The sequence below is a fragment of the Oxyura jamaicensis genome, chromosome 9 (genome assembly GCF_011077185.1).
Source record: "Oxyura jamaicensis isolate SHBP4307 breed ruddy duck chromosome 9, BPBGC_Ojam_1.0, whole genome shotgun sequence".
NCBI classification, from domain to species: domain Eukaryota; kingdom Metazoa; phylum Chordata; class Aves; order Anseriformes; family Anatidae; genus Oxyura; species Oxyura jamaicensis.
In genome coordinates this window covers 18,501,050-18,513,706 of record NC_048901.1, presented here as the reverse complement: position 1 = coordinate 18,513,706, position 12,657 = coordinate 18,501,050, and the positions used below count along the sequence as shown (strand labels likewise).

At 39.8% G+C, this 12,657-nt stretch overlaps 1 protein-coding gene across 2 annotated transcripts in view; it reads left to right on the top strand.

The window, feature by feature from the left end:
- Positions 1-12,657, top strand: part of PIK3CA (phosphatidylinositol-4,5-bisphosphate 3-kinase catalytic subunit alpha) — a 42,473-nt gene that overhangs the window by 8,464 nt on the left and 21,352 nt on the right. Inside the window, exons 1-6 of one of the 2 annotated variants that reach the window (XM_035334063.1) lie at positions 1,828-2,046; positions 6,257-6,670; positions 8,222-8,431; positions 9,026-9,276; positions 10,551-10,796; positions 11,530-11,615. In XM_035334063.1, coding sequence (XP_035189954.1) covers positions 6,319-6,670; positions 8,222-8,431; positions 9,026-9,276; positions 10,551-10,796; positions 11,530-11,615 — 1,145 coding nt within the window. In that variant the 5' untranslated portion in view covers positions 1,828-2,046; positions 6,257-6,318. Of the gene's footprint in view, positions 1-1,827; positions 2,047-6,256; positions 6,671-8,221; positions 8,432-9,025; positions 9,277-10,550; positions 10,797-11,529; positions 11,616-12,657 lie in introns of those variants that run through there. The other variant, XM_035334062.1, reaches the window with a different exon arrangement.

The following is a 12,657-nucleotide window of genomic DNA, read 5'->3' as shown; positions in this document are numbered from 1 at the left end:
CCGTGTCCCAGCAGCAGCCCTGCCCAGCTGCTTGCTCGGGCAAAGGCTGGGAGCAGCACACAACACCTGGATTCGTCCCGCTCTGGCTCCTTGTCCTTGTCCCTGTGCCAGCACTTCCTGTTTTTAAAGATCCTGTTTACTGTCTGGGTTCCAAATATCCCAGGAAGGGGGGAGGATGGGAAGAAACAGAAAGAAAACTAAACAGTGTTATTTAAGGTGGAGCTTAACGTTTACGTCTGTGTGTGTATATATAGCATTTGTTACCTATCTAGTTCAGTTTCGTGCGAGAAATTCTGGAGTAATCTGTTGTTTACATCATTCTCTGCTGATTCCCAAAAGCAGAAGACTCTGCATGCAAAAACTGAAATAGAAGCCCTTTGTATGTTTTGCCACCGATGTAAAAGAGTATTAAAGAAAATACGTAATCATGGGAAAACCTTCTTTCTGTTGGTACAAAATGGCTTGTTGCTCTGATTTTTGTTGCCTAACTTTGACTTAAACACCTTGAAAAGATGGGAGTGCTGATCACCGAGCTCCAGGGCGCACACCTAGCTGCAGAGGAACAGCCTCAGCATGGTCAGACAGGGGAGTAGTTCTCATCCTATGTGCCTGCAACCAAGCCGTGGTCAAACTAGTGAGTAAGCACACATAAGGAGAGTAAAGAGGAGAAGCAGTGCCTTTCTGCCTCTGCACTGTGCTTTGTGACTGCTAGTGTCTGTAAGTACAGGATCCTTTCCTTTGAGGTAAAGCTAGAAGTGGAATTAGTGAATGATTTTGGTCTAAAGAAGAGATTTAATTCCATGCTTTCCTTTGTTTAACAAAGAAAACAAATCTGCCCTTAACTGGCAGAAAATGTTCTAGGACAGACGTTCTGCTCTTGGTATGTCACGGGATCCCTAGGGAAAAAGCACAATCGTGGTGGGAGTCGCAGAGGTCACCAGCGACTTGCACATGCCTCTTTCTCGTGCTCCTGTTTGCGTGGCTCCCAGGCAGCGAGTGGGGACTGCGCACAGCGTGCTGGCACGGGTGGGGGCGGTCAGGGGGCTTGGGAAGTAATGCGATGTCAAGACCATAGAACTTATGAAGGTGTTCTGTTTTTCTTATTAAAAAAAAAAAAAAAGATTCTAACAGTAATATTTCTGGTTTATAAATCTGTTCATCTTGTTGTGTTTTTTTTTTCCAGCTGTTTGATACTATATTTTTCCCAGTAATTTTTCAGTATTGGCTGGCAATACTACATAGTGAGTTTTTTTCTGAATGACCTCACCATTGATTTTACTTGCGGTTCCTGGATGTCATTACAACCAGAATCCAAGGGTATTATTTTCTGAAACTAACTAACTAACTAAATAAAAATCTGCATGTAATATAGGTCTGAATGAATAGCTCTGATTAAACTAAAACTGAGTTTCACTAGTTTCCAGGAAGATTTAACCTTCCCAGGAAAAAAAAAAGAAGTATTTCAGTTGTACTACAGTTCTACGGATGCTACCAATAATGATATTTTTTTTTTAGCTCAGTCCAGAACAAGACAAAAGTATTCAGCACTCTTGGGGTGGGGGAGAGAAGTATGTAACTCCAAGCAAAACTGATATTTAGAAGTACTTGCCTGTCTGTTTCAGAAGGAAACAAAACGCTAGGAAGATGTGTTTTTGACTGTTAAATTCCTCTGCATGCTCGTTTCCCTTGAGCTGCTGGTTGTGATCAGATAAGCAATTCTGCGTATTTGCGCCTTTTCTATGAAAGAATCAAGACAAAAATAATACATGAGAGAGAGACACACGTAACTTGCAATGCATCAGTCTCCTGCTCTCTGTTAGAGACAAAGCGATGTTGCTACTGCGTGTAACAATGCTGTAAGGGAGGACAGTCCCAGACATCTTTGTACTAGTCTTTCTGCAGTTTGGAAAGATGCCAGCTTGGCAAGCAGGAAGAACAAAAGGACAAGACTGAAAATATCTAGTCTGAGGCAGTCGTGCTGTCACCGCGCAGCAGCTTTGGACAGCAGCAGAATGAGACAGGCAACTCTGCCCAGTTCTCTTCATGGTGAGTTTTGGAATGACTGCGTCTGACGATGACAATAAAACATTTTGGGCGTTAGGAAGTCTGAAATTTCAGGGACAAAACAGAATATAGATGTTTGTGTTCTGAAAAGGATTACTTTTGTTGCAGGATTTTATTTCTTTTTTCATGACTTTAGCTTTGGGGATTCCATAGAAATAAAAATAGCTTGTCTGGGGGAATTGGCTGTAGCTGGTTCTTCTGCCAATTTGGGAAGCAAGTAAATCATAGAACCCACTCATGAGTGTGCGGTGAATTGGAATCTATAAATGTGGTTGGATTGTTTAATGAGCAGAAGAATTTTTCTTTTGAAGCCAGCGGTAAGAGTCTAGAGGAAACTTCTAACTGGAAAAGAATTCAAATCTCCATACAAATCTTAATGAGCAGCTCTTTGATACCAAAGATACCACCAATTACTATAAGACATTACTACCTCCTGTTTATGACAGCAAAGTAATGAGACTTGTCTTACAATTGGAAAGGCTAATAGACTTCAAGGAAAGTTTAGAAGTTGATTGAATGACTAATTCAGTTCCAAGTACGGACTGATAAAATTGTATCAAGTGTTTAGTCTGCCAGTTTGCGTTGATTTTGGTCTCCTAGTTTACCAAAAGCAACTTTTGAAGCCTTTTGTCTTAGAATCCCTTATTCTAAATTCTGTGGTTGTTGGACTGGAGCTGACTTCTGTAAGAAAATAGATTGTATAAGTTAGCATGGAAGCAAGCAAAAGTCAGTGTTTTGAGAGGCATGTTGTTTCACTTCCCTCTTTCTTCCTCCACGTATATTATTTTTGAATGGAGTTTCAAAATCTGATCGCTGTTGATGCTTAGCAGGGTTAGCGAGGGAGAATGTGCTTAATGGATCAGGAGGGCTGTAATGACTTCAGAAGAATATGGTCTGATCAGTGGGTGCTTTCAGTTTGGCTTTCTGACCATCTGTGGTGTCCTGAAGCTTTTGGCAGAGGAACAAGGTTTAAGGTATTTTTGGAAGGTCAGAGATTGCAGGTGCGATGTAGTGTTCATTTGATGTGTTTGCATGGAGCCATAGCTGGATCTAAATCTCTCTAGAATTCTCTTAAATTATACTCCTTTGACTGTCGAAGAACATAATTGATTCTCTTTATTTGAGGCAGCCTTCCAGATTTGAAAGTGTACACAGAAACACAAGCTGCCAACTATACTTCAAAACTGTTTCTGTTTACATTTTTGCTTTCCAAATCCAAACCCTGGAGGCGTGCTTACATGCACAAGTAAAATGAATGTGCACACAAAATGACTATACCCACAGCTCCGGCACATGTCCGTTTCCCAATTTAAAACAAAGCTGCTGTTTTGGTGCAGTTGCTCTAAAAACGGTGTCGATTTTGGGCTGTCCCTTTTGGCCCATTTGCAAGTCTTTGTTTGGAGAAAAAGTATCGGCAGTTAGTTTGATTGGAAAAAAAAAAGTCAAGGATGACATTTATTTGGAACAGATAGCATCTGGAAGGATTTAATATGTACATGTGCCCTGCAGTCCTGCTCCCTGCCCTGCATAGACCCCGGCATTCATCTCAGACTCCAATGTGCTCTCGGTAAGGCAGCTGAGACAGCAGAACCCAAACTGAGAAAGGAAAAGTGAGTAATTCTTCACCACTTCAATCCATCTGAGCCTGTAAGGAGCTGGCTCAGGGAGCAGGGTGCCAGCGTGACGAAGAATGAGAACACCTGCCTTGGGCAGGGAGGAGATGGGCTCCAACAGCCGTCAGTTCAGAGAAGCCCAACCAGGGCTGTGGAACTGAACTTAAAAGGCTGCTGGTGTAAACTCAGTCTGTGCCGTGAATAGCTAATTTGATTGTGGTCCCTCTGTATTATCATTGTTTGTATGTGGGGACAGAAAAGTTCTTACGACTGCATATCCTTGCTTTGTTTTTTTCATGCTGGTGTATGTGTTAACAGTAACGTGTTTTTGCCTGTGCTTGTAATTAAGAAATGTAAATATAAACATGTGAGTCAGCTGTATGGAGAGGGAGCCTTGCTCATGCTTCACCTGATCAAAAAAGACGGCTTTTAACCTTCTGTGTATTTCTTTTTATCTGTGGACTGAGGCTGGTTATCAGTAATTCATAATTCTCCAAGCTGCTCTGAGTGGTGTTATCTGGGTTCATTTGTCCTGTTTTGTAATTGGAAAGCTTTCCTGGTCTGTCTCCTTAAATACACCGCGAGTGTGCCTAGACCTTTCCATTTTGGTGTCTGCTCGCTTTGGCCGTTACAATGATGAAGAAAATAAAACGGCTTCTTTAAGCTGTTTTTCAAAAAGAAGTCGGTAGCAAAGCCCTTCTAAATATGCATGAGGTGCTAGTGGAAAAGCGTTTTTCTAAACCTGCAGTGGCACTTCAATACTTCTGCTGATAATTTTAAAAGCCCAAACTGCAACTACAAAGAAGGGAAGTAAAAATGACAACCCTATTGCTAGCGAGAGTTGCTTAGGAAGCAGTGGGAAAACATCATTCTCATTCGAATGCATGTAAAACACTGAAATGTAGCAAAAGTAGGTACTGGGCGTACTCAAAAGAAAGCACTTCCAAAAATTCATTTTTGTTGTTGTCAATACCCTCCCTCCTTGTGTTATTAAAGAGAAGAATCCAAGACAGAGGGTCTATCCGGAGGAGGTTCTTTAACGGAAAGGGGAAAGGTGGCGGAGGGCTGAGAAGCATCTGAGAACAGCAGCCTGGTGGTTTCCTGGCCCTGTGCTTTCAGGACACTTGGCTGAGGGAGGAGGCGTGATGGCCTGCTCTTTAGATGTCTGTTGATAGTGCCTCTTCTCATAATGGACATGCTGAATGTAATGAAGGTACGGCCTAAGTGTATGTGATGCACTGTTAGATAGACGCTTAATGTGTGATGACCTCGGAGGCAGTTCGGTGCGCTGCGGTGACTGCTTAGGCCCGTGATAGCACAGTGAAATGTCTCAGTGCTCGGGGCAGTCAGAAAAGCAGCCGATTAGGAAAACGAAACAGTGGAATCACAGAATGGTTTGGGTTGGAGGGGACCTTACAGATCATCCAGTCCAGCCGCCACTGCCGTGGGCAGGGACACCTCACTCGATCAGGTTTAGCCCCATCTAACCGAACGTTGAACAGTTCCAGTGATGGGGCACCCACGGCTTCTCTGAGCAGCCTAGGTGCTCAGTACATAAATGTGTGCGTAGTTTGGCCCCAGACTATGCTGTGCAGCTGGGGTTGTTCTCCCTTTGCTTTGCAAAAAGGGTACGATAAGGCTGGAAGAGGTACAGAGATGAGGAGGACGTTTAACAAAACTATGGAATGACTTCGGAGCAGAGAAGGACTGAATAATCTGGGGCTGGTACGGAAAAGAGGTAGTGGGGAGCATGTGATAGGTCTCTGTAAAAGTTGAGAGCAATGAATGGGAGATCAGGAGCTTTGTTTCATTGCAAGAAATCTAGGGCATCTGGTGAAAGGAGCAGGCTTTAGAACAAAGAAAAGCAGATACTGTACAACGTGGGATCTTGTTCTCTAGTCACAGGATGGCTGCGTTTTGTGTGTGCTTGAGAACTTCCCAGACAAGCTCAATTGGACTTGGTAGATTTCTTTCATGAATGCAGAAACATTGCCTGGCTAAAAATATAAAAAAATAAACAAAGACTAAGAGAGTTTATTTGTGAAATACCACTGTCTGCCTGCTCCTTGTTGGGCATCAATCATTGGCCACTGGGCTATACAACACAATTTTTCTTGTACCTGTTTTAAGTCAGCGTGAGCCAGTGCTGCTGGAAGGTCAGGCGTGTCCCCTCCCTCCCCCTGGCTTGGCAAAGATGTTTCTACAAGCACTGGAGAAGCTTAAACTTGCTGTAAAATAGCTTAATATTAGATATTTTCATCCCCTGTGCTATTTAACTGTTCTAACCACAAGCATATAAACTGTGGGTCGAAAAATTAGTCCTAATTTCTTTTCCAAACCATATGCGTTTTGGCATTTTTTTCCCAAGCCAATGTGGTTCTATTAACTATTTTATTTGAGTAGATGTTTACGTTAAATGCATGTTCCTTACTGGTTTTATCAAGTTTGTTTTTATGACGTAAAACATAGCTGTGAAATGGATCTATGATTGCGAGAAGTGTTTGAAAAAAATATCGGTAATTCTTTCTGGTGTTAGTATTTAAAATTTTAATGTTTAAATTTCTGATTTTTCTTCTTAGGTTTACTCATACAAATCACTGCTTGAAAAACTTCCAGTACAAAGTTATCAAAAGACTTAAAAATGCCTCCGCGACCATCATCCGGTGAACTATGGGGCATCCACTTGATGCCACCAAGGATCCTTGTGGAGTGTCTTCTCCCAAACGGAATGATAGTGACTCTAGAATGCCTCCGTGAGGCCACGTTACTAACTATTAAACACGAACTCTTTAAAGAAGCGAGAAAATACCCTCTTTATCAGCTCCTTCAAGATGAATCTTCTTACATTTTTGTAAGTGTTACGCAAGAAGCAGAAAGAGAAGAGTTTTTTGATGAAACACGGAGGCTTTGTGACCTGCGGCTATTTCAACCTTTTCTAAAAGTCATTGAACCAGTAGGTAACAGAGAAGAGAAGATTCTTAACAGAGAAATAGGTGAGATTATTTGTATTTAAGCATAGCTAATCTGTTTAGCTGGTTTCTCCTCTTCAAAATACAAAACAATTGAAATGAATTGTTTGTCACCTCTTGCAGCTCTGTGTGTCAAAGCTTGCATTTCGTAATTGTTAGGTGGTGTATCAAATGTCTAAAGATACTGATCATAGTTACGACAACATTTGTAAACCGTGAATTAATTTCTTTTTTGCTATTCTCAGTTTCATTCGCGTACAAATTTTTCACTTTATGCATATTTGCAGCTGTATATGAGTTAGACCATATCTTTTGCTTGTCTCCAATTAGAATGATTTCACACTATTACAGAACAAAGCTTTAATGGTACCTGCTTTATTTGGGAAATCAATCTTAATTTCTTTTTGAAGTTTACCTTCTCTTGGCTATCACAGTCCTGTAGAAGAGGATTTCATTACATACCTTAAATCACATTTGCAATAGCACAGTTTTTGGTACTGTTTTATCTTGCTTAGAGTAGAATTTCAGGAAGGAGGTGGGGGTTGTCCCCCCTTTCCTGCAAAAAGAGCATTGGTAGGTGAGGGAGAACATAACAAAAACAAGTGAAGGAGACAAACTGTAGTATTTTGAATCACCTCTGGAGAAGCTTTTCACTTTCCACTATCCATTGAGAAAGTACAGGGAGCCTAGCATATGTTTTGGTATCTAGGTTAAGTATCTAAATGCAGCCAGGGCCAGCATATCCCCTCCCTCGTAGTTGCTAACAGATGTATATTGCAGTAGTAGAGATTTGTCAACTGGAAATACTTGTTCTGGGGAGCTCCTAATTGTTAAATTATTTAATTGTTATGAATACATCACAGATAAACTCCTTCTGTTTTGTAAAACCTAACCTGTTCAGGACTTGGAGAGAACAGTGGTTTTACCTAACTGTGCGTGGAGATAGTTGGAAAGCTTTCAGATCTGAGCATTCATGCAAAAATAATAATTTACGAAAGTAAATGGAATTAGATGTAAGACTGAAGACTTGAGAGGAATAGACCCTTATTATGTGAATCTTTGCTAAGGAGCTAAGTTCAGTACCTCTTGGGGTGCTTGTCACCTCTTTAAGTAGTGGAGTTGATCAAAAACTTGAAGAGCTGTCACTGAGTTGTAAGCAAATTTGGTAATGGTTCTGATAGCTACTAATAATCCTGTCAGGGTTTTAGAGAAAATCAGCACCACAGCGCCTCTGATACTCTCGGAAATCTTTGTGCTGACTTTAAAAGAAGTTTATTGCTGATTCTTTTCCTCCACGAGCAGTATTAGCAGTGAGTGTGGTGATCCAGGATTCTCAGTGAACACACACCTGGTTTCTAACCTTTTCTGTGATTGCTGAGTGAACTTAACTTCAGAACTGCATTGTTCTCGAATGACAAAGCAATTATGTACAAAGTGGAAGCTGGTGGTTAACACAGAACTACTTTAGGTTATATTTTGCTTGAAACATGCTTTTTTGTCAGTGGTAGAAGGAATCTTTAGCTTTAACTTAGTTTTCAGTTGCAATTACTTCCTCATGCTTCTGCAATATTGTAGGTTTTGCTATTGGTATGCCCGTCTGTGAATTTGACATGGTTAAGGATCCTGAAGTACAGGACTTCAGAAGAAATATTCTTAATGTTTGTAAAGAAGCAGTGGATCTTCGAGATGCCAATGCACCACATAGTAGAGCACTGTACGTCTGTCCTCCAAATGTAGAGTCTTCACCTGAACTACCCAAACACATATACAATAAGCTAGATAAAGGTAAGAAAAATATTTATTATAGACACACAATGGTTTTTCTGTGATTGAAATCAGAATACAGCTGGTGACTTAGGTAAATGACTGTTTTATGTAGTATATTTAGTATACTGCATCAGTATCATAACCTTGAGTTACTCAGAATAACTTGCTTAATAAAGTGAAGGTTCAAAAGGCAAACAGCAAAACTTATTTTTTTGCTGGTCTAATAACTTATCATTTGTTATTTAAACTTGGTAAATTGTAATCCCTTTTAATGGGCAGAAACAGCTTGTTGGCTCTTTTTCTTCAATGCTCAGAAATTCAGAATTAAATGATACTGAATCACTGAGTTATCTTACAGACGTCAAGGATGGAACAGTTAGTGCTGTTTTCTTGAAGGCCGAATGAATAGTCAGTATTTGTATTATAATATTCCTAACCTTTAGGAGTAAAAGTTGTTGAATTTACACTGGAATCAAAAATAAGCTGAGGGCACCTAGTTCCTTGCGGTAGTATTGCAAGTAATTCTCTGTAGTTTTGGGAAGGGGGAGATGGTTTGTATGTCTGTTGAAACTGTGTGTTGAAAATGATAACGTTATTTCACATCTATCCTAGGGCAAATTATAGTTGTGATCTGGGTAATAGTCTCACCAAACAATGATAAGCAGAAATACACCTTAAAAATCAATCACGACTGTGTGCCTGAGCAAGTTATTGCTGAAGCCATTAGGAAGAAAACACGAAGTATGTTGCTGTCATCTGAACAACTGAAGCTTTGTGTGTTGGAGTACCAGGGCAAGTATATTTTAAAGGTGTGCGGCTGTGATGAATACTTGCTAGAAAAATATCCGCTGAGCCAGTATAAGGTGAGTAACATAATGGATTTATTTTGAAGGACATTGAAATAATCCAAATTTGTGAGGGAGAAAAGTGATTGGTTTTATGACTGGCTTGCTTTTTTATTAAATTAGTCAAAAACATAGAAAGTAAAGTGTATGTGTGTTTAAACTAATTGGCTAATGCATGTGCATTTGACTTGTGTGCATATTTGTTGCTGTGTATATTTCGAATGTGTCAGGGAAAGGTAATTTAAGTTAGGATTTAGATCACTCATTTATTTTTTCTTCTTTAAAGGAAGTAGGAGTTTACCTCTAACATTAGTGATAAAATCAGTGGCAGGTGATTTCAGAAATATCCCATGTTTCTGATGGCAAGAGATGAGTTATGTTTGAAGGGGGTTGATGTAATGCAAAAGGAAATTTGATCAGATGTTGAATTACAAAGCAACCATTGCAGCTGTGGATCTTCTCCCTTCCTCCTTTAGAGGTTGGAAGAAAAAATAAGCAAACTTTCTTGGTTTACTGTTAATTACATCAGTAAACTTTTTGATCTTATGAAAGGGGCGTGGTGAACTGCCAGCACTGCATTAATCATTGTTAAATCTTCCTTGTGGCTGTCCGTCCTTCAGTGCCTTGGTTTTGTTAGTGCTGTGTGACAGAACTGCTGACAGAAGAGCATCCCAGCAGCCCTCTCTAGAGTAGACGACAATGTTACTCTGTAGCTTTCCTGACTGCAGTTGCTTCCTCTTTGAAAAATGTATTGTAATAAACAGCTTCCATTCCTTCATCTAAAATGGTTGAAAATCTGCTCTCCAGAGCAATGGAGGAGAAAAGGGGGACGGGGGATCCTGAATAATGGGAAAAGAAACTTTATACTACGGGAGCTGAGGAACAAGGGCAAGCATACGTGAATAATTTTGTGCAGTCAGGAGATCAAACGCTAGACCTATTTGATCTAGTGTGGTTTCTTCAAAAGTATCTGGTATGCCTTTACTGTGCCACAGGAGAGCTTACTAATTACAGTCCAGAGCTGGACTCGTCTTAACACATTGCATTTTGTAGTACTGTTGCCAGACTAAATGCTCTCAGCAGTGAGTCCTGAGTGGACACCACACAGGCTTAAAGCTTGAGTCTGTCAGGATCAGTACTGAGCCGAAGGTGATAAGTACAACAGAACCAAAAATGAACATCCCCACCCTTTGTCCTGTGCTCTCTACCTGTGACTAGGAGTCCTTTACACATTGATTACCAGGAGCATACGCTTAGAAAACATACTGAATTTTGGTTTTGTTTTCTTGCAGTACATAAGAAGTTGTATAATGCTTGGTCGCATGCCCAACCTGATGCTGATGGCTAAAGAAAGCTTATATACCCAGCTGCCACTGGATACCTTTACAATGCCATCTTATTCCAGGCGTATCTCTACAGCTACACCCTACATGAATGGAGAAGCTACAGCTAAATCCCTGTGGACTATAAATAGTGCTCTCAGAATAAGAATCCTCTGTGCAACCTATGTAAATGTGAACATTAGAGACATTGACAAAGTAAGGAAAATGTTGTTATGGAATCACATGTGGTTTTCAACAGCTCATGGCTTCCCTCCTAAATTTTTTGTTCCATGTTTACAACTGGGAAACAGTTGTTATGTAACATGTTAGAAAATTATATCCTTGTGCCATTTAAATTTAAGCATTCAATTCTGAAAAATATAGCTATGTTCTAACATCTACAAACTTCTGTATACTACTGAAAAATGCATGAGTTGTAGTATTCAGCTAAATATCCTTCCTGATAGGAGCAGAACTGAGTTTGTGTAGTTCACTTCAGCTGAGTATGTAATGGATAGAAAAACAAAACCCATGTTATCTTCCACATTCTAAACAATGAGTACATTTAAGGATTTCTTGCAGTAATTGGGAATATATTTGGTAAGAGCTGTTATCTTTTTTTAGAAAGGGAGGTATGGGGAGAAGTTCCTTTCAGGTTTATTACTGTATTTTTAAGAGTAGCTTAGCAAAAACAGTAAGGAAAAATACCCAAACCTGTTTTTTTTCTTAGAAGGTTGTGCATATATACTATACTTCACACCTTGCGGAGCATGAAAAAAATTTGGGTTGAGGGGTGATGATGCTGTTTTTTAGGGGGCTGGGTTTTTTTGGTGTTTTTTAGCCTGATAGAAATGAAAGGATAGTATGTTGTAATCATATGTTGATAGGAATAAAAATTTTGTTTATAGTAACCTTTGGAAGATTTTACTAATATTAACATTATTTTCAGATATATGTTCGAACAGGTATCTACCATGGAGGGGAACCTTTGTGTGACAATGTGAATACTCAGAGGGTACCTTGCTCTAATCCCAGGTAAGCTAGGTACTAAAACAACTATAGAGAACCTGACTTCCAGGGCATCATAAATGATAGTACTGAAGAAGTAAAGGCTCTGCTTAACATTGTTCAGGTAGAGCTACTTGCTGGCAATCCCTTACCTGAAGAACATTTTTACGTATATATAAATAGCATTGAATTCATTCAAACACAGGTATTTTGTCTTATAATGTTACGTATAATAGTACAATTGCTGTACTGAACGGGTCTGTTTTACATACGTATTCTCAATTGCCTCTGAAGCTCCAGTAAAATTACTCATTGGTACTGTGAAATCAGCATAGCTCTGGGCAGCTGAACTCTCTTTTTTATGGTCTATCAATAGCTGGTGTTCCGGTTGCAGGTACGGATTCCAACTTCAGCATGAGGCAATGGGATGCAATGTAACCCACAAATTTGTTCCAGTGAGGTTGCATAGCGTGTACTAAAGCAGAAGCACTGAGAGGGGAGAGATGGGAATCGTTTGCTAATGTGGCAGTGACTGCCAGCTCTGGGCTGATTGTTTTCAGGACCTACCACGAATATTATCTGGAAAAATAAATCACATGAACTTGAAAGTGCCATTAATGTGCCAAACAAAGTTTTATTTGAGCATACATAAACATATTGAGAATTAGTATTTAAAAGATGTTAAATTTCTGCCTGTAATTCTGAGTAAGGAGGAGGTGTGCAATTTTATCATCTCGTAGGATTAGATATAAAATAGGTGTTCAGAAGTTGGCTTGCGTTTTCTGACTTTGTCTTTGGAAGTCTCAAGGTATGTTTTATATGAATATGATTAGGCTCTCTAATTATAACACCTAATAATATATGCAGTTACTGAAAAATAGCTTCTCCCTCCTAGTTATCCCCCACATAGTTAAACCATCAGTTCAAGTGTAGCTCTTTTAGAGGGAAAACCTCTTAGGAAAGGCGGTGAAAGGTGTGATTTGAAAACATGGATATCATCACACACATCTATGTTATATGAAATTAACAAACTAAGAAAATTGAATAGATGTATGAGAAGCAGCTGAGG